This window comes from Sinocyclocheilus grahami, unplaced genomic scaffold, assembly GCF_001515645.1.
Source record: "Sinocyclocheilus grahami isolate Dianchi unplaced genomic scaffold, SAMN03320097.WGS_v1.1 scaffold29.1, whole genome shotgun sequence".
Lineage (NCBI taxonomy): Eukaryota > Metazoa > Chordata > Actinopteri > Cypriniformes > Cyprinidae > Sinocyclocheilus > Sinocyclocheilus grahami.
In genome coordinates this window covers 419,520-442,435 of record NW_015505208.1, presented here as the reverse complement: position 1 = coordinate 442,435, position 22,916 = coordinate 419,520, and the positions used below count along the sequence as shown (strand labels likewise).

The following is a 22,916-nucleotide window of genomic DNA, read 5'->3' as shown; positions in this document are numbered from 1 at the left end:
TTTCAAAATAAATGTAAAGACAGAGCCCGAAAGGGGAACAGAGTCGCGTGACAGACACAGTAATGAAGCTGGTATGTGTTTGCAGAACACAACCCACGGTTAAGACAGCTGACTCCCTGTCTTAGATCTTAGACTCTCTCTCTTTCTCTCTCTCTCTCTCTCTCTCTCTCTCCCTCTCCCCCTCCCCCTCCCCCTCTAGGTTCACGAAACGTTCGTCCATAAAATGCGTTGCTGTTCTGTTGTAAGTGATCTTAAAGATTTCTAAATGCATCTACTTTCGGAAGGCCAAATAAAGTGCTTTTGCTTTCGCCTAGAAACACACAGCGTCTCCCTGACATGGCTGCTTCAACACTAACTGCGGTTACTGAAGCCACGCCTTCTTTCTTTGCATGCACATTTGGGCGGCATTATGCAAATATTTCCACATAGTGAGGTAGATATGTGGGGGCGTGTTAGAACGAGCCGTTTTAGAGGGGCGTGGCAGAGTCTTAACTTTGATAAAGAATATCTCTGGTTTTGAGACTTTAGTCTTTGCAACTTTAGGGATCTTATCTATGCACAATCATCTTGTAACACTCCAAAGAGAAAGGAAAACTTGAAATCGCATCATATGACCCCTTTAAAGGGGCCTTTTTGAATACAATTATTTATTAAGTGGGCGTGGTAGCTTGGTGGCCAACGGTTGTGAGAGCAAATCTGTCATTTCTCTCGTTCACCGATAGGTGGCAGTCGGCGCCATATTTCTGTTTTAGAGGATTAGAAAAACAGGTTAAATTAAATTTTAAAATTCATATTCAGAAATTGATAGAAAAATGCAAAAAAGGAATAAATGTCTTAAGGTGCTTGTCTGGAGCTGAATGGGGGGCAAGCTGTTAGTCATTGAAAATAATTTATGGTGCTGTGATTAGGTCAAATATAGATTATGGTAGTGTAGTTTATAGTTCTGCGAACAAAACCTCAAACAACATTACACCTCAGAAGAAGAAGATCAGTTTCAGCTGAGAGTCTTCTGAGGAGAGTTCAGCAGCTCACGATGCCAACTGAAGTAGTAGTTCAACAATATATAAAACAAGAGTATTATTCTGTGTTACAGGTATTTACATATGGGTCTAAGGAGCCAGAGTCTGGGAGAACAGCAGCAGCCGTTTATATTCCTACTTTTAAAATAAAAATGGCTAAAAGATTATCAGATCATGTGTCAGTTTTTACTACTGAATTATTAGCTATCATACTAGCTCTACAGTGGATCGAAGAAGTTCAACCAGAAAGAACTGTGATATGTACTGACTCAGTGGCTGTGCTCACTAGCCTACTAAGTGGTAAATCCGAAGCTCGGCAAGACTTAGTATTTGAAGTTTTACAAAGTTTGTTTAGAATAAGGCAGTTAAGGATAGAGGTCAAATTCCTCTGGGTGCCTGCACATGTGGGTGTGGATGGAAATGAGGAAGTAGACTTGCTAGCAAAGAAAGCATTAAATCATACACAAATAGAAATTAAGTTAGCTTTAAGTAAAGCTGAATTCAAGAGAGTGATATCATTTGAAGTAAGTAAGAAATGGCAACAGTTATGGAATAATGGGTCTAAAGGAAGACATCTTTTCCAGATTCAGGAGTGTGTTGGAAATGAGAGGAAAAGATACGGAAATAGGAAGAAAGATGTGATCTTATCAAGACTAAGAATCGGACATACAGCATTAAACTATAGTCTTGATAAAATAGGTAAGCACGAATGGGGAAAGTGTGACAAATGTGGAGAATTAGAAACAGTGAAACATATTCTTTTTGAGTGTTCTGCATATGAAAGGGAGAGATTTCAATTAATTCAAGAATTAGGTTGGCTGGGAGTTGATAATATTTCTTTAAAAGTATTGTTAGGAAATGGGTCGAGGCTATCAAGAGTGCAAGAAAATGTGTTTAAATACCTGAAAAACATAGGAACAATAGATAGAATCTAGGTATTTTATTTTAAAAAAAAATTTGTCTTTTTTAAAAAAAAAATTTCGCTTTTCCCTTCTGCATTTCTTTCTTCCAAATGTATGCACACTCCACACTCCAGATCAGTAGGTGGCGGTAATGCACCTTTTTCGCTGGTTTGCCAAACCGCGATAAAACACCAGAAGAAGAAGAAGAAAAAGAAAAACAGGTTATAAAAATAAGCTCTGAGAGACTGAAGGTTGTTCCTGGAAATGCTGTAAATAAATACAGGTAACATGCTTTCACTGATAACGTAATCCTAACACGTGGCGTGAGAGTTAGTGCTGTGTAGCCAGCATGCTTAATACGATCGTTTGTGCTGAAGTCTTATCAAATTTCAAATGGCAGCGCTCTGTGTTTGAATAGATGCTTTTCAACCTTTATCTCTTTTATATGTTTACCATGGTTAAACATGGTGCATATTATCTATGTGTGTATGTAGGTGAAAAATCAACATTGTCTTTAACACAGTCTCTTACATAAGTAGGTTTTTGGAATCCCTTGAGGGTAAAAGATAATATGAGAAATGTAATCTATCTAACAACAAAAAAGTTCCAGTTTGTGCAGATGTTGTGGTCTCCTGGCTCTGTTGTTATGCGAGAGCAGTTCTTTGGTAGATTTGGAAGGAGAGGGTGATGCTTTTCTGCATTTTTGATGTCATTTCACAGAAATGATCCTCTAACTCTTTTTGTTTCTTCTTCACATTCTGAAATGCGGCACAGCTGTAAATGCATGTGAAGCTGATGTTTCTGTGGATAATCTGGATATATTTAACTTATAGATCTGGTTGTACCGGTGCTGCCAGAAAAGGCCATGAATGCCAAAAAGATGACCAAGAGGTGTGGAATGTACTTCAGTCCTGAGGATCTACTGCTGAAGATGTAACCAGTAATAATGAAGCACAGATACAGTTTAATCATAGATCATACAGATCATACAGTGCTAGATTTTCATCCTCCTTCTCCACCAGGTTGAGGGAGAGAAGACACCCTCTGTCACTTACAATTAAGATGGGTTATTATTAATTAACCAGGATTTCAGGGTTTAAATCTCATCACAAGGTTATTATGAATAACCTGCAGTTGATCAATGTTTAATCAGCTGTTGACAGACAGTGATGTTACAGTCGAAACCTTTCTTTCTTTGTTTGGTTGCCAGAAGCTGCGATTTGATGATAAGAGTGGGATTCTGAAGTTGGCCTAACTTACAAACTAGTTATCTATTAGATTGTTAAAATCGAACCCTGGATAAGATAAAATGTAACTCAGTCATGAAAACACCTTATTTATAAGGAACTACATAGGATCTTCTAATTCACAATATATACTACTGTTCATTTTTTTCTTTTCTTGAAAGAAATTAATACTTTTCTTCAGCATACTTAAAATGATGACAAAAGTGACGGTAAAGACATTTACGTTACAAAAACATGGACTTTCTATTTATCAAAGAATCCAGAAAAAAAGTATCTTAGTTTCCACAAATATATTAAGCAGCACACCTGTTTTCAACATTGATAATAATGCATTAAGTGACAATGTTACAGTGTTTCTTGAGCACCAATTCAGCATATTAGAATGCTTTCAGAAGGATCATGTGACAATTAAGACTGGCATAATGATTCTGAATATTCAGCCTATTCAGCCCAAACTATAAAATATGTTAAAATTTTGAATTGTTAACAATATTACTGTTTAACAATATATATTAATATTACTGTTTATATATATATATATATATATATATATTAGGGCTGGTAAGCGATTAAAAAATTTAATCTAATTAATTACATGATGTCATGTGGCGATTAATTAATCTAATTAATTGCAAATTATTCGCACATCAAATTTGGCTGAGAAATTATTCCAAAAAGATACTTTATTATTGTCATTGTTTTTATTGTCAAAGTCATTGTTGTGTAAAGCACCAAACAGACATTTCAAAAAGTAACTTCAGCAAGAAATATTTTTATAAAATGTATTGCATATACTCTTTTGGACTCTTTTGGGGGGGGGGGGGCCGTCATGATGGGACACACAGCCGCCACAACAGCACTTATGTTTTTTTTTTTTCCTTTTTATTCGAAACATCCCCAAACGCATTAACTATATCATGAAATATCTTTATTTTCACCTTTATAGATTATGTTGATCTATGATGGTCAAAGTAACCTAATAATGTAATCTATTAACTATGCATAAAACCTGTCTGTTTACTTAATTAACAGATATGGGTGTCATGCCATAACATATTTTTAATATGACTGAGTTTATATTTAATGTGAATAAAAACTTTGCAAGTTAGGCTACTAATCATAACACTTTCATTGTACAGAAAGAGAGCAAAGAACATTTACGTTATCAAAGAACATTTTCACACAGTCTAGTTCAAGCACTCTCAAAATTCCCATTAAACTCCCATTAAAAGCACTGAAGCTGTTTACACTATGAAATTAATATCTTACAGATTCGTACAAACATTTGCACTTTGTTGTTTCTGACGAGAGAATTCGCCAGAAAGAGGTATTCAGTCAGCGAGCGAGTGAAGAAAACACCACGGCATTTTAGCGATGACTCATCTGAACACCTCTGATTGGTCATTGCATTCATAAGCTCAACAGCATAGTGTGTGATTGGTTATAATGCGCAGTGCTTTAAAACGTGTCTGTATCTCACTCAGCGCCAGCCAGCAAACGCAGATTTGAATCTAGCAGCTGATGATATGAGGCGCTGAATGTCCTAATCAGGCTGGTGTGATTGTATTAAATATAGAAAATACTAATCAGCTATTTTTTTGTCTTTTGGAAGCTACATTCAAAGTTCACTTGGCTCAAAAATTCACTTTGAATGGGCATGACGCCTTTGCTTTGAAGTCATACACTGATCGGTCTGTGCAGCGCCGCTTCAAATCCAACGTGCCTATGGCCAATGGTTCAACACGCCAAATGATTCACCCAATTCGTTCAAAACGTGCATTAAGAAATGAAATGCTGCTGTGTGTGTTGCTCGGAGACGAACAGTTCTGCTTTGTCTTTGTAGTTTCGTTGGCAAAATTGAGCAAAACAGACAACATTGTGTCTAAAATATCACAATATTAACTTCTTACTTACTGAACTGTTGTATAAGATCAGCATCACATTTGCATTTATGTGATATTGGACTGCTCGTGTGATATTGCTTAAAGCTGCAGTCCGTAACTTTTTTTGGTTAACGATTATCGAAATCAATATTTGAGCAAGTACATAACCAGCCAGCGTTCGAAACTATCGCCTTACTTTAGCCCGATTCACAAAGGTCAGCTTATAATAATGTTTTCTAATTTGAGTGGTACTGGTAGGTTTTCGTGGGAAATTCGAGCATGCCGTTGTGTCATTACGTCACTTCTGTGAACATAAAGAAGTTGTCCCGCTACTCGGCTATCGCATGTGAGGATCCTGCAGGTGGCGGATCGTTTATAGCCTTTTCTCTAGGGCTGGGTAAGCCCTTATGTTTTTTTTTTTTCCTTTTTATTCGAAACATCCCCAAACGCATTAACTATATCATGAAATATCTTTATTTTCACCTTTATAGATTATGTTGATCTATGATGGTCAAAGTAACCTAATAATGTAATCTATTAACTATGCATAAAACCTGTCTGTTTACTTAATTAACAGATATGGGTGTCATGCCATAACATATTTTTAATATGACTGAGTTTATATTTAATGTGAATAAAAACTTTGCAAGTTAGGCTACTAATCATAACACTTTCATTGTACAGAAAGAGAGCAAAGAACATTTACGTTATCAAAGAACATTTTCACACAGTCTAGTTCAAGCACTCTCAAAATTCCCATTAAACTCCCATTAAAAGCACTGAAGCTGTTTACACTATGAAATTAATATCTTACAGATTCGTACAAACATTTGCACTTTGTTGTTTCTGACGAGAGAATTCGCCAGAAAGAGGTATTCAGTCAGCGAGCGAGTGAAGAAAACACGACGGCATTTTAGCGATGACTCATCTGAACACCTCTGATTGGTCATTGCATTCATAAGCTCAACAGCATAGTGTGTGATTGGTTATAATGCGCAGTGCTTTAAAACGTGTCTGTATCTCACTCAGCGCCAGCCAGCAAACGCAGATTTGAATCTAGCAGCTGATGATATGAGGCGCTGAATGTCCTAATCAGGCTGGTGTGATTGTATTAAATATAGAAAATACTAATCAGCTATTTTTTTGTCTTTTGGAAGCTACATTCAAAGTTCACTTGGCTCAAAAATTCACTTTGAATGGGCATGACGCCTTTGCTTTGAAGTCATACACTGATCGGTCTGTGCAGCGCCGCTTCAAATCCAACGTGCCTATGGCCAATGGTTCAACACGCCAAATGATTCACCCAATTCGTTCAAAACGTGCATTAAGAAATGAAATGCTGCTGTGTGTGTTGCTCGGAGACGAACAGTTCTGCTTTGTCTTTGTAGTTTCGTTGGCAAAATTGAGCAAAACAGACAACATTGTGTCTAAAATATCACAATATTAACTTCTTACTTACTGAACTGTTGTATAAGATCAGCATCACATTTGCATTTATGTGATATTGGACTGCTCGTGTGATATTGCTTAAAGCTGCAGTCCGTAACTTTTTTTGGTTAACGATTATCGAAATCAATATTTGAGCAAGTACATAACCAGCCAGCGTTCGAAACTATCGCCTTACTTTAGCCCGATTCACAAAGGTCAGCTTATAATAATGTTTTCTAATTTGAGTGGTACTGGTAGGTTTTCGTGGGAAATTCGAGCATGCCGTTGTGTCATTACGTCACTTCTGTGAACATAAAGAAGTTGTCCCGCTACTCGGCTATCGCATGTGAGGATCCTGCAGGTGGCGGATCGTTTATAGCCTTTTCTCTAGGGCTGGGTAAAAAATATAGATCTCTCGATTTTAATCGATTCTCATTTTTACGGAACGATATCGATTCTTAAATCCCAAGAATCGATTAGTCTAGCCTGAGAGATTTTCTCTCTTTTGTTGTTTGATTAACATAAATGACAGACAACAGGAATATTAGACTGCTGTCACTCTAAGAGCTGCCTGGATCCAATATACTGTTACACATGTTTTTTTCCCCCCAGCTGTTTGCTTTAATTTAAGACCTAAATTACTGTGTTTACGAGGATACTTGCAAAGACAAGCATTTCGACACATACAAGTGTGTGTATTTAACGGTTCACATCCTATAAAGTGGCAAAAATAACTCATACTCCCGTTCAAAACTCCTGCGCTCTATGAGCACCGTCTTCATGTGTATTAAGCATATCAAGGTTCTGTAGACATTCATGACACTTTATTTGGACAAACACACATATATTAATTCATGATTTGAACATTAAACCCATTGACATCCTGTACATGCACATTCCATCTGAGCTGTTAGAATGCTGACTGGAATAAGTCCACTCCATTAAAACATGTTATTCACTCTGTTTGTGACTTCCATGTACAAGCCCTAGACAGACAACCAGTGCTCTCACTTATGTGCAAAACCTCTATTAAATAAACGTGACAACATTTAACATCACCTGTCAGATTGCACTAAAACATTGCATAAATACTTTTTTGCTCTGCAAAAAAAAGCTATAAATTCAGTGAAATTAACAATATAATGACAGATCTAAAACTGATCCATCACCCAAATATGTTGATGGAATCACTATTCTCGATATTTCCATGAAAATATAGGAACAGCTGAAATATCACGTTAACAAATGTGAAATGAGCTTAAATGACATCTCTGCTTCACTGTATGTCTTATACGTTCACCTTTTAAGACTCTCACCTATCATACATATTATTTACATAATATTTGATCTCCCTTCCAATTAAGTCCTCATGATGAGGGCAATAAAGAGGTCATCTGTTAGGATGATCACATCTCTTTTGTTAGATTGTAGAATCCTCGATGCCCCTGGCAAAGAGACGAACCAGCTGGCCATGAACTCTGTAGAGAGAGAGTCATATCAGGAAACATTCAAATGAGAAGATGCAAAATTTTTGGTTTCAAACTCCTAAACTTCTACTTGATGTCATAAATCAAATTTCATGTGATTTGCTTACTTCATTGGAGCCAGATAATAAACCGGTAAAGTTCTGTTCAAATGACTGGGGTCGGAAAAATGTGTTTTATTGTTTTTAAAAGAAATCTCTCTTGCTCACCAAGCCAAGGCTGCATTTATTTGATAAAAAATACAGTAAAACACATTAATATTGTGAAATATTTTTACAATTTATAGTTAGTGTTTTCTATTTGACTGTTGGGGTGGGCTAATATGACCAAAATCTTATATCACAATATGAGTACTTTTATTTAATTGTAAAGATATATATCACAATATAGTTATTTTTGCTTTAAATAAGGTTTTTATTATATAAAAATTTGATACCATAGAAATTTCATAATTCTTGTCACCTGTGTCAATATCACAAAAAAACTCAAGCTCACTGAAGACAAGTAAACAGTCAGCAATTAAATAAGAAACAAATTACAAGCAATATGACAAAAAAGAACAGTAGAACAAATAAAGAAGAAATTCTACATACATTGTATAAAGTAATCAAATATAAAACACTGCTCTTCACTGTGTAAATTAAATAGATTTCTTCTTATTAAAGTTACAAAAGTGATTTAGTCAAGATCAGTGAGAGATTTTCTTTCTTTTGTTGTTTGTTTCACATAAATAACAGCCAGCAGGAATATTAGACTGCTGTCACTCTAAGAGCTGCCCAGATACAATATACTGTTACACGTGTTTTTTTCCCCTCAGCTGTTTGCTTTCATTTAAGACCTAAATTACTGTGTTTACGAGGATACTTGCAAAGACGAGCATTTCGACACATACAAGTGTGTATTTAACGGTTCAAATCCTACAGAGTGGCAAAAATAACTCATACTCCTGTTCAAAACTCCTGCGCTCTATGAGCACCGTCTTCATGTGTGCACGCATCTCATAAACAGTCTCTCTGACAGTGCGTGCATATAGCTAAATGAGTTTGATTTCATTGCTGATTGCATTTCAACGGCTTAAAATAACTTGTTTTCAAACTGCAATGCTTAAAACGCATGCTAACCATACGCTTTCATGACCATGTAGCACAGCAGCATCATGTGAGCATGTAACCGCGATAGAGACGATAGTCGAAAATCTCTACCGGTTAATAGTGTCTACCGGTATATTGCCCACCCCATTTGACTGCATTTTAAAATAGACTGCATTTATTCCTGTGATGCAAAGCAGAATTACTCCAGTCTTCAGTGTCACATGATCTTTGATCTTTAATTTGGTTCTATTATTATTGATGCTTCAAAAGAACAGCATTTTAAAATGTTTTTAAATAGAAATCTTTTGTAACATTACAAATGTCTAATCAATTCATCCTTGCTGAAAAAATCCTAACCCTTTCTAAGATTTTTTTAAGATTACCAAGATTTTAGAGCCTGACATCTTCAAATCTTACGTTAAACTTTTGAATGGTAATATGTGATTACTATATATTAATAGCAGGATCGAGTTTTTTCATGTAAATTGCTACTGAGTAACTGGATTAAAATGACATAAATTGCCTTTTTTTTTTTTTTTGCATGTTAGCTATGCTTCTCCAATTAAATAGCTCAGACTTGCTCAGCAGACTGATCTTAATACCTGCATGAGATCTCTGTGTGAGGTAGAATTTCTCCATCGCAGTTCCACACTGATATTGAGCGAGGTTTAGTGCAGCAGGGCCCACACACAAAGCCTCGTCTCTTTACTCTACTCGTTGTCACATTTCCTCTCTCCTTCCTCCCTGCAAGATGCTGCTGTGAGTGACCTGCAGCGTTGCTACTGCTCAGTTTCTCAGGATCCTCCAGTACTCTCTCAGCGGAGGCTTGAATTTCTCGATCACCCTCCTCCTCCTCCTCCTCTTCTTCTTCTTCTCCTCCAGGGGGTAGAGAAAACCGAACAGCCTTGACACGATGAACTTCAACAAAGGGCAGGTCAAACTGAAAATATTGAAGTTTTGTTTGTCTGACTGATTCAACTTTTAGCTGAGAGTTAGTGTTCTTGAATGTCATTTGGTTTTACCTGATCCTGCGTGTTTGTGTGCCTGTGAAGATACGTGAGAAAGCCCAGAGGGTTTGTTTCTCGCACCAGGATGAGGTCTGCCGTCCCGTCGGCCAAGTGAGCGGATGGCGAAAGACCCTTTGGGCTCCGTGGACATGAGCTTGAAATACAGGCGAGAGAGATACACTTGAACCTGCCTTCAACAGTCACCCACTCACCTGAGATAAAAAAAATAACAAAAGGTTCAAGATCCTAAAATCATTTAATCAGTAATTCTAGTCTACATCATAACTGCATGATGTCTTTGTACTGTAGGTCTACCCAAGCACACTTGGGTACTTACATGACAACGGTCAAATACAGACGTACAACATATGAACCCCATAGAGACACAGCACAGTGTGATCCCAGTAATAGGTCTCTAATGAGATGATGACACAGACAATCATTATACAAACAGACAGCAGATGGTCTTACCCTCCAACTCACTGCTGTATTGGCTCACATTAGTGCTGTAGAGGGAACTGGAGCTTTCAAAGTGGGGGAACAGCCTCTCTTTGCTCTCTGAACATACTCTGCACCTGCAGTTACACACGCAAACGGTATATTGCAAATGCTTTTAAACATTTGTTGGAGCTGTAAAAACCAAGACGTTGTGTATTAGCTGGTCAGAGTTATCCGTGAGGACTACCATTCTCAATAGTGGTTATTTGGCTGATGCAAGACCCCACAAAGTATGCAATTTAAATCCTGCTATCTTTGCTCATGGCCATGTAATTCCACATACAGGTTAAAAAAATAAAAGATAAATGAATTAGTATAAAACATTAATACATTAAAAAATATAAAAAACAAACATAATATTTTTCATAATTTAATTGATATTTTCATTGATTTGTAATGTATTATTTAATTGTTATTTTTATTTTTAAACATATTTTTTATTTTCATTATTAATATTTATTACTATTATTATTGCTCCTACAATTTATTAAATAAATGTAAAACATAATGTCATAATTATATAGGCAATTTTACAGACATTAGGCACTTGTGAGTGTTAAGTATAAATAAAATTTGTATAAAATAGTATTAAATACATAAAAAAAATTATAAATAAAAATGTATTTATAAATATATATTTTTATAATGCTATATATATATATATAATTAAATTTGAGTTCTTATATAATTATTTTTTATTAATTTTGATCTATTAAAATGTATTAATTTATTTTGATCTTTATTAATTATTATTATTTGTATATAATTTAACTCACATTAGGTGTTTTGTGAGTGTTGATTCCGAATGTTGTCAGTGGTAATTGAAAAAATAACAATGCGTAATATCAGGTTGAATAACCCAAATTCCTTTAATTCAGCAGTCTTTGTTTTTCCTTTAAAACTAGCAACTAGCACTTCACCAGCTACTCTTCTTCCATCATTAGAGATCATATTGCTTGAGCGGTCATGGTAACGGCCCTACGGAAGGATCCCCACTTCAGAAAAACACTGAGGAATTCCAGCCACTTGTGTTATGTTGATGAGGTGCCTGCCTCTAATCAGTACACTAATATCCATAAATATGAGCCCAACACTAGTCTATCCATATCAGTCATGTGGGGTGTGTTAATGTTCATACACAGTTCTGAGTTAGTCATATCCTTCCAGTTCCTGGGAATTTGCACTGTAGGGTTTTAACAACCTGTTCTCAAGGTCAATAACAGAACGGGAAATACTGACCATTCAACCTACTTAAAACTCTTTTTAAACTCAGTATATATATACTCTCTCTCTCTCTCTCTCTCTTTCTCTCTCTGTATATATATATAGAAAATACTATTTAAGTCTTTCTAATTCAAAATTTCAAGTTTACCTCGATTTGTTACTTGCTGTTTCTTTGAAATTTACTAGCAATTTCTGAGTGAAAAGAATTTCACTGTATTTCACTGTTATATATGCAAAAAAAAATAATTTCACTGATATATATGCAAATAAAATGTTTCTAATGTGATTTCCAGGTAAAAAAACGAATGCAAATCTTGACCCTGAGAGGCAGCGAGTGTTGTCCCTTGGGCTGGAGATATGGGAATCAGCAGGGAGATATTGCACTAGTCCCGGATAGCTCCTGTTACACAAATACACCATACAACCTACAAGCAGAGCAAACAGACATGGGAACATGAGCAGAGATGGGATTGAGGTCTCTTTCTCTTCTCACAATTATGATTATATGTATTAAGGTAAGTAATAAGTGTTGACCTACATATCAGTTTTCAGTCTAAACTATATTTGCATATAGTATATACTATATCGTATATATACCTGAATAATCATATCTAAGAGGGCCCATCCAGCGGTGCCTCTCGCTCTCTGCCAAAACATCTCCATAAAAACCATAACCCACCATAGAGACTGAATAACGCACCAGTGTTGACTGATAATGGACAGAACACACATCCAGAGGCTGAGAGTCTCCTGGTGAGTTAAAAAGGGAAAACGATCGAGTTATATACAGTAGTCTAGTCTTGACCGACATTTTATTGTTTACATTTTGACACCCGTTAAAGATGATGTGCAGATTACCAATGATGATGTGCAGCGTCGATGTCACAGGGTCATTTATGCCTATGGTAGTGAAACACACACAATCTGTAGAGCCTGTGGAGATGAGTAAACACAGGGAGGTAAACTAACACTCCTCTCACTATCTAAACCATGCATCAGTGCTATGAACAGACCACAATCGCCACCCTCTTCCGCACGCATGTCAGTCACAGAGCTATGCAAACGTTCACCTCCTGGAATAATGCCAATGTGGAGGTCACACGGCTGCAGCATTACAGTCGGCTCGTGTTCTGAAATTCCCGCCTCCTTCTGGGTTCGTCCAATCACACCGTGCAGCAGCTCACTGAACATGCCGTCTCCACCCACGCATATGACTCTGAACAGGAAAAAAAGATTTGACTTCCTAAAACCTAAATATAGAGTATTCTCAGCAGACTTGATCGAAATATAGTGATGCATATTTCTACGATTGCCTTGCAGGTATTAAGGCAACACTTCTGCTTTAACAACAAAATACAGGGCGCATGTGACATGAATTATTACAATGACACCATTGTTACCATACATTCTTGAATCTTTATTCGTAAGGAATGACCACTGAAGGATCACTTACCCATCAAACCCTGTTACATCTTTCTTCAGGATGTAGTCTCTGGCCTGATTTGTACGTTCAGTCACTAAAAACAAGAAATATCACCCAGTTTTATTTAAAATCGCTCTGTATCTTTGTTTAATGAGGTTATATAATGTGAAACCTTGTTTGCCTTGATCTTTTGAAATAAGAGAGTTGTTCTATGTATGAATTTTTAGTACACAAAACCAGTCCAGAAATTTAATTTATTAAATTACATTAAATGACTCCTACAATTATTGACAAATGAACATTACTTAATTACTTAAAAAAATGTATTATAATAAAATAATCATAAATAATTTTTTATTAATAATAATTAAACATGCTAGGGATATATACTACGGCTATGTGTAGTAAATGCTGCTCCATCTGAAAGCACGTGATGATGATTTCCTGCTGATTACAGAACCGGGTTTTTTTAAACAAAATGCGCATGACAATCGCATTCGATTAATCGTGCAGCCCTAGGGTATACCGTGTTTATTGTCAAGGCTGGTACTGTTCAACTTGTTTTGAGGTCATTAGAATGCTAAAAAGTCAAATTGCCAGTAAAGAAGGACTTTTAATCATTATTTTCATTCATCAGCTGAGCGTTGAGCAATACACTTATGTTTTTGGATTATTCTATTGAATCCAATCCAACTCTGTCTCTGGATTATGTTGCAACATCTATACTTTAATGCAAATAAATTAAATTCAAATAGAACTATGGATATATAGTGCACACAGTATGACTACACTCTAAAAAATGCTGGGTTATTTCAACCCAACTTTGGGTCAAATATGGACTAACCCAACAGTTGGGTTAAATTTTTACATTAAAATTTTAACCCAAAAATTGGGTTAGTCCATATTTGAACCAAAGTTGGGTTGAAACAACCCAGCATTTTTTAGAGAGTGTACTCTTTTTCTATATTTCTTGTCAATAATTAAACTAATAAGAATGATACACTCAGCATCAAATCATTATATGGCGGTTAATCATCTTCATATAAGCGATTGGTGTGTCAAAGGTACAGTCAGTATGTTTTTGATCATAAGTTTTTGTTTATATTTAAGTGTCTCTTCTTCATCCAAATACTAATTATTAACAGCAAATTATTTTAATATTATAAAAAAATAATCTTGTCACTTATTAACAGTAAATGCTGTTGACTTGGGCTCTTATATTATTAAACGTATTTTTGTTATTAATATCAGTACCTCAGTCCATTACGTACAAAGGTCGTCTTTTTCTTTAGAAGACAGCTTCATCTCATGAGTAAATCATTTTTATATTTCTCAAAAGTGCTATTTATTTCTTTGTGTTTATAATGACTGCATGAATAATGGTACATTATGCATTTTAATTATTATATTGCAATTAATTATCTACCAAAATAAGAGTGACTTTAAGTAGCTGATGTCTGATGACTGATGTCAATGGTGCACTTGTGTTTCAATGGCTCGTCTTCATCTCAATACCAGTAGTTATCAGCAAATTATTTTACATTTTTTTGTTATTTAGTAAAAATAAAAGCTGTTGACTTGGGCTTATAATATTAAACATTACTGTTAATAATATTAGTAACACAGTCCATTAAGCACAGCTGGTCATGTGATGTCAACATGGCAGCGCCCAAGAGGGGGCGACCTGCTTATAGATACATTGAGAAAAAAAAAAGACAAAGCGTTTTTATCTCATGTGAGTAAACATAATTTTTTATATTTCTCAAAAGTGCTATTCATTACGTTTATACTTATCAAAAAAAATGACCGAGTGCGCCTTTAATCGAATAATAATTCAATGCATTTAAATGATTTTGCGGTTACTCGTCTAGGCCTACATATAATAGTAACTTAAAGCAAATAACATTCACAGCCAACAGTATAGAATCTTTCTTTACCATGTAATTTCGAAATACATCCTAAGCACACCCACAATATGATCTTGAGTACACTTATTAGCGTTTTAACCGATTAAGAAATGTAGAAACAAGATATAAACCAAATATTTCTACCAAGCTATCTGATTTAAATAACAAACAACTGTCTTAAAATTGAGTGAGCTGCCTACAGCACTTCGATCGCATCAGCTGTGTTTAGAAAGATAATGAATGTCTACTTGTTTTCTGCTCCCGGTTCGTCTTGTCGATCTCAGTCCAGCTGAAGTACCATCCGCTTAGGAAAGCCCTGTACCGCTTATTACCGATCCACAGACTAGACTCAACTCTCAACGAATCCATCTCCATCGTCTATCTTTTACTTTCATTTATCTATTCAACTTCATGGTCCCTCAAGCATTCAGCGGTATTTTTATTCATGCAAGAATTTCGAAGTTGGTCAAGAAGTCTAACATTTGAAGCGAATAAATACAAGCATAATGTTTAGACGTCCGAGGGTAATAAATAAGTTTAGGTAAGGTAAGTTCCGATACATTAACCCGGCTCCGTCTTCTTTGCTGTCATGTGCTTTACCTATTTGACTGTTCGTTACAGGTTTTGTATAAGACAGGTTCACTTCACTGTGAGGCTGCGCACCTGTCCTGGAAATTTGCATACGCAACTCTGATTGGATAAGCATCTATGAATATGCATTGGGTAACCGTAATTCATTGTATCCGCCACTTTCAGCTCATTCAGAAGCGTTCTTTTATAAAGTTAATTTAGACTTTATAAAATATAACATTTAATTTACGCTGTCTAGTGTTATTAGTCATTGGTCATTTTAAATGTAGGAATAGCTACACTTGACTATTTGTGCAATGGTGGGCGGAGCTAGTGAAATATACACAAACGCTAAACAGATTCTTTCGAAATATATGTGATGTGTGGATAGATAAAAAAAACTATAAAGTTAATTTAGACTTTATAAAATATAACATTTAATTTACGCTGTCTAGTGTTATTAGTCATTGGTCATTTTAAATGTAGGAATAGCTACACTTGACTATTTGTGCAATGGTGGGCGGAGCTATAGTGAAATATACACAAACACTAAACAGATTCTTTCGAAATATATGTGATGTGTGGATAGATAAAAAAAAAACTGTATATCCTGCTGTATAGCTATGACAAAAAGGATATTTATGTAAGCTTGTCCTTCTGCAACCTTTGTTTTTACTGTCAACATGCAGTTTGTGACTATCTGGTGTATGACTAGATGACATGACGGTTGAAATGTGTTATGAAGTGTGTGTGTTTTTTGCAGGATACAATAGATTAGTCTGAACACATATAATAAGAACATCAGATGTCAAAACACAAGTGTCAGGCTTGCTTGACTGCATTAAGCACACCTTACTCATCTTTGGTCTATTTTTTGCGTTTCTTCTCTTCCTTTATATAAACCAGGAAAGTTGACTTTCCTGAAAGGCTGCTTAACTCGCCTGCCTGCAAAAGTTCCTGCAAAAGACTGTATCTCCAAACAGAAATTAAACAGTCATCAAATCGTTTTTTTGTTGTTTTTGTCTTCATGTTCTATGTTGGTATAAAAAAGTTGCATGCATCCTTTGTCACTATTAATTCTTTTTTAATATGATGGCATGCCATTGTGTATATTAATGTATATTAATTGCAATGGGAATGACACAATAAAACATATACCCTTCCCAAAAAAACAACAACCACTTTTTAGTATTTTCCAGTCTGTTTTGTAATGTACTGGTGACTGTATCCTGTATTTCAGAACAGTTACTTATAACTTCCAGCAGGTGGAGACAACGGTTTAGATATGCATATGTAAACAACTACACCTGATATTGGTTTTGTAAATTTAATGAGATACTCGTTATAATAAATACGATTATTCTGTAAGATAATATGTTTTACTTTTACGTTTTCTCAGATTATTTTCCGATATTCATGTGTTCCTTCCAGGCATAATTTTCCCATCCCAAGCTCTCATTTTGGCAATTTAGCTGTGAGGGCTCAAACAAAGTTAATCCAAAAGGAATGTAGCATGAATGATTTAATTACAGTCAGCTACATCGTCAGATGTAACAATCTGACATCCATTTCGTGTCGCAAGCAACGTGCATCTGTATTTTCACATATAGGCCTACACTGATGCATCTTGGCTGCTTTCTCAATAATCATTCTTTACAGTCTTGTTTTGGAGTTGCTAGAGGAAATCCAGCTGGGCAGATGAAGTCTAAATTAAAAACAGCTGCTCTAAAATCTCACCGCAAGACAGAGGCATACTTTATCCCCGTTTTGGATGTGACTGGGCATGTAAACAGATCCTGTGCAGATGTCCTTGTGATATTGTTTGGAGAAAATTCTGAATGGCTGAACTGAAAGAAATGACAGAGGTGATCAGGGGGAGTGTGGGAAACTTCTTTTGAGATTAGGTTTGTGCACTAACTGGATCTACTGACATAAGTTGTATAGGCTTATATATGTGGCCATAAAGCTACATTGTAACATATGATGTCCAAATGCTTTTTGATGCACTTGTTTGAGTAAGTTTCTAATATAGCCAAAGATAGGCAGCCACCATCGCTGGTGGTTTCACAGTTTTATAGATGTATAATTTGCTCTTTCTTTCAGGAAAAGGAGGTCCATGTTATTTTATGCTAGCTGTGCCAGGATGATATAGATCTTAAAGACTGTGCTGAAGAGTCTGCCAAGAGAAATGTGAAAATATGTCAACTGAACATATATGATGTAACTCAAGTTTACATTTTTGACAGAGAGAGGTATTTTTGGGCCAAACCATAAAAATGTATGTAATGTTGTAATCAACATTGACATCTTCAGCAGAGACTTTTAAAAGCATCGTGGTGCTACTGCCACAAAAAAAGTGATCTAACCAAGAGCACATTTATTTGAATAGCAAACAATAAACATTAAGCTCATGAACAGGCATCATAATCAAATATGGTCACTTTTAACTTTGGAATAGGTTTGACTACAAAACAACCATACTTTCAGAAAACAAATAATGCAAAAATTACCAAAGTACTGCAATAGTCATTAGAAATTGTGAACATTTAATTATAATAATCAACTTTATTAATGCTTCTTTATGCATCTTTCAAAATCCAGCTAAAGTGACAATTTGCAAATATGATTACTAGATGATTCATAGATGTAGAGCTGTAAATTCAGGTTTGCTTTTTAAATAATATTTCAAAGCGAGACGCTTTCTGATTATTTGTCATTTGATGTTGTTTTAAAATATGATGTCAAATAATTTAGCCCCTCACACCATACCATTTTAAACAGCTAAAAAAATCTCTAAAAACAACACTACACAGGTAAAATTATTAAATAGGCCTAATTATTAAAAAACAAAACTTACTATTACAAATGTAAGTGTCCCGCATTACCTGTATTCACCCTTGGTGTAACAAGCATGAATAGGCAAAGGTGAAGTGTTTTATTAAATATTGAGCTTATTTTTTATAATAAAAAAATGACACAACAGGCATTGCAGATTAATTTGGTTATAGTGTAATTATGGATTTTGTATTTTTAATACATTTTTAAATGAGCTTATTTGCATTTTTTTTAGACAGCTTGTAAAGTCACAGTACAAAACATATGTTGTGTATTTTCATGTAAACTTTCAATTGGTGAAGAGGCGTATAGTCCAGCTGTAAAATCCCGCTCCCGGAGTGCCATTACGCCTTTTTACGCCATTCGCTGGTAGGCTGTGTCTCAAATCCTAGTGAGCTGCCTATCTAGACAACATATTTGGGCGACATACTTCTGGGCATCGTATACGTTCCGAGTGGCTTTTCGCGTCTGCTGAGCAGACCTCAAATATGCTGTCCACCTAGGCAACTCTCCATGATTTGAGACATCAGTTCGACATTATCGCGCTGAAGTGATCCGCTAAGGCAGTGCATGCTGAACTTTCTGCTGCCCGTAGGAAAGTGGGACCAAGAGAACAAAACGGATATTCACAAGTCTACCATCGGTTTCTCTTCGTGTTATCTCACAAGGACTCAACAGCAGACGGATTTCTTTCTTTTTTGGTAAATGAAGTCCCACCAAGTGTGGGACGGAGAAGCGACGGCGGCCTTGCTGTAGAAGAAACTATTTGAGAATATAATTCTCAGTGGCTTCACAAGTGACGGACTTTGATTTTCCCAGCGGCGTGTTTGGAGACTTGCTGGGTTGGCAGAAATGGGAACGAGGATACGTGCCCATAAACTCACTCTTTTTATCATCCCTTTGATATTTACATCGCATCTGTTTAATGTAAGTGATTCATCTGTATTTTTATACTCTTTTAATATCACACTGCCCTGCCATTTTGTAATCGGTAACTGTATCAGTAGAAATCCACGCGCAAAGTTACTTTGCAAAACTTTGCGTCGTTATATCCATTGTCACTCCGTTCTTTTCGCAACATTTAGTAAATCGCGAATTGTATCATGTTAACGTTAACGTTACGAAAGGTGCATTGATCTCACACGCATATCTAAAGCTCGACTCAAGTGTTGCATGTGTGTTCTAGTCCTGGTCTAATTTTATCCATAGAAACGAGCTATTCATAGTTGGTCTCACTGGCGTCTTGCATGTCTTTATACTTGATTAACTTTATTTCTTTGACACTCATTGATTCAGAGCACTTTCACTTTATAAAAAGTCATTGCTTCTGAATTTAAACCCCTATTATTAATGTTGTATACATTGTATAAATTCTGTAAGATACTGTTAACTCTGTAATGCCATATTTCATATCCAGTCCTGCACATTCATTTATTTCACCTTAATTAACTGATATATGTGTTATGTAATAGTTGCATAGTCTATATTTTTATTGTTTATTATAGTTGCAAGTGAAAAAGGAAGCGGGTTATCTTGATTATGGGTGGCATATTCTAACTCTATTCTGTGATTGCTTATTTCTCATGTTGTCATGATTAAAGCAATGCATGTAGACTGCATTTGTTCTCCTAGGCTTTTCATAAATCACATAAAAGCACAACTGCTGGAAAGACTTGCTTATTGACTCTCAATGTTTGTGTAAGGTGTAAAGTCTTTGAGTTCTTGCTTTTATTATGACATTGTGCATTAACTTGAGAGGTTTATACAGCAACAGTTTGATAAAGTATATTGTGATTAAAATAAACAGTGTCTCAATGAGACAAAGCAGCCAATCTAATGAGTAGGTATGAAAGTTAATGTGAAAAACAAATACCTACATCTCATCTTTCTTGGTACCTGTAATACTGTACTATTTCCAGCTTGCTGGTAGATTCATTTGAACTTTATTGCGCATGTAGGTGGAGAGTTACTGACTGGAAGTGGTCCGTTGGAATAGCATGTGAAATTACTTTAACACCACAAAGTGGAAAGTAAATCAGCTTTTGTAATACTGCACTATTTTGCTTAAAGTTGAACTATACAGTAAGCTATTGTTGATCTGTTCCTTGTAAAGCATATAAAATGTACTTTCACTGATCGTAAACTACCATAAACCACCTTTTTTTAGGGAAGTGATTCTTAGTATGTACAGTCATTTACCCCCTCCTGTTCCTTTTGGAGTTAGTATAACTAGTTAGCTCAAATTAGTGATTTCTTGGAAAGCCTTTGATGTTAAATCCTTCAAAAATCCTTTGCATCACATGCTAACGGAAAGTCCTGTCATGTATAACGTGAGCTTCTTTAAATCGGCTTGTGTTCATCCTGCATAGCATGTATAATCCCTCTCTTATCATTCAGACACTAGTGAACATGAGCCTCTCTTAGTTTACGGATGTGTGGCAGGGGCCCATCGCCTTTGGTAATCTGAGATCTTCGCTGCTTTGTCTCAGGGACCACTGAGTCAACTGCAATATAATTGAATTAAATGGAAGCAGTGCCATGTGTTTTTTCCATTACAAGCCTGCCTAAGATTTGTCAAAGAGTTCATTTCATTCAGTTGAACACTTAGGGCTTCAGTTGCCACCAGCATCCCTGGTGTCCTACTGGAATTTCAGGGTCATAAGTATCAATCAGCACTGACAAAACACCAATAAAAGCACTTTATTACCTTTTAGTTTACTGACGCAATCAAGTGCTCCCTCCCTGCTGTTAACTATCAATGACTTGGTAATTGAGAGACGATTCTTTGCTATTTATTGACGCATGTCATTTTTGGGTTAAACTGGCTACTTGTGAGGTCGTTGAAGTTTTGTGTGATGATAAAGAAGGATTGCAAGTGGGTTTACACCCACTGTCCTTTTGCTTTTAGCTTGTTTGACCTTTATTTGAGATGAAGAAAAAGTAGGAAACTCCTTTGAGAGCTGTAGACCTGTAGTTATCGATTAACAAAGTTTCAGTTCACTTAAGCAAATCCAGTTTTTGTTAGTCGGGAATGGTTTTATCATAAATTTTACTTAATACCAAAGCCATGATTTAAAGGAATAGTTCACAAAAAAAGATTCTGTCATAATTGTTATAAATGTTATTCCTAACCTGTATGATGTTTCTCTTTTGAGGAACACAAAAGAAGATATTTTGAAAAATGTTTTTTTTTGTCTATACAATGAAAGGCAATGGGGTCTAGTGTCATTTTGGACATTACTGACTTTGATTATATGGGCAAAAACTGTTCTTAATATCTTTTTGTTTTTAAAATCTGAATAAATGATGACAGAACTTTCATTTTCTCTGCAGCATCCCTTTAAAAGTAGGTAGTTATTATTAGCTCTGTTTTTGACTCTACAAAGCCTTTTAAGTGTTGGAGCTTTGTCCCATGCTATCTAGCGTTACGACATGCTATTTTATTTTGAGATGTCTCTCTGATTAGAGAGTCACAAGTATACCCTGACTTCATCTGGGGAGGAATTTAAGGTAGGTCTGGATTCCTGTGGATATATTGGGTTTACTGCTCCAGACCGTAGTTACAAGCACATTTCTGTTGTGTCTTTCACCGTCTTGGCCTCCCTAGTATGCCCACATTTACTGTATCTTATGCAATATCTAGATATAGTCCAGCCATCCTGGTCAATTTAACACCCACGTGGTCTTCCAAGTAAGCGCAGAGGAATCTAGCGCACAGTGCTGGGATAGCTGGGCCCATGTTCAATGGGATTTTGAGGACAGGAGATTATTAATGGTCTCAGTGTGCTCTTTTATATATCTTGTTTGTGAGCTGTATGGCAACCTAATATGGTCTGTTACATTCGGCAAATGCTAGGTACTTGAATTTATTGCAGTAAAATCACACATTTATGGAAACTTAGAAAAAAGGTATGCTACGCTATTAAAAATAAATGTTCTAAAGTGGGGAATGCGCAACGATGCCATAGAAGAACCATTTTAGATTCCCCAAACGTGAAGACTTCTTAAAAGAACCATTTTGCTCCTTATTGTGAAGACATTTTTAATAATCAGAAGAAACTTTGTCTACTATAAAGAGCCTTTTGCGCAATGTTAAGTTCCGTGGATATTAAAGTTTCGTCATGGAACTATTGGTGCCAATAAAGAACCTTTATTTTTAGGAGTGTAGTTTAATCTAAGACCTCTTAGGACTCTTAGATTAATTTTTTTTTGCTTTTGGCAGAACCTTTTATCCAAAGTGATTAATGTTGCATTTAATTGATCCAGTTTATCAGTGCATGCACTCTTTGGAAATCGAACCCATAACCTTGAGGTTGCTAGATCCATTTCGTCACGAGTTTAAGGCATGCATGAAAGTCAAAATCTTTAACAACAAACAAACAAAAAATTCAGTCAACA

The 22,916-nt window shown here is 35.8% G+C and overlaps 1 protein-coding gene across 1 annotated transcript; it reads right to left on the bottom strand.

Annotated features, from left to right (window-relative positions):
• Positions 1–7,167: 7,167 nt before the first annotated feature.
• LOC107571455 (ceramide kinase-like) lies at positions 7,168–15,488 on the bottom strand. Its single transcript, XM_016257782.1, has 10 exons — positions 15,362–15,488; positions 13,237–13,300; positions 12,854–12,999; positions 12,642–12,716; positions 12,381–12,533; positions 12,103–12,208; positions 10,533–10,636; positions 10,077–10,273; positions 9,657–9,994; positions 7,168–7,957 (listed from the first exon to the last, which is right to left on the bottom strand). Exons 1-10 carry the CDS (start codon positions 15,486–15,488, stop codon positions 7,900–7,902), a joined length of 1,368 nt encoding a protein of 455 aa, XP_016113268.1. The 3' UTR covers positions 7,168–7,899.
• Positions 15,489–22,916: the final 7,428 nt, after the last annotated feature.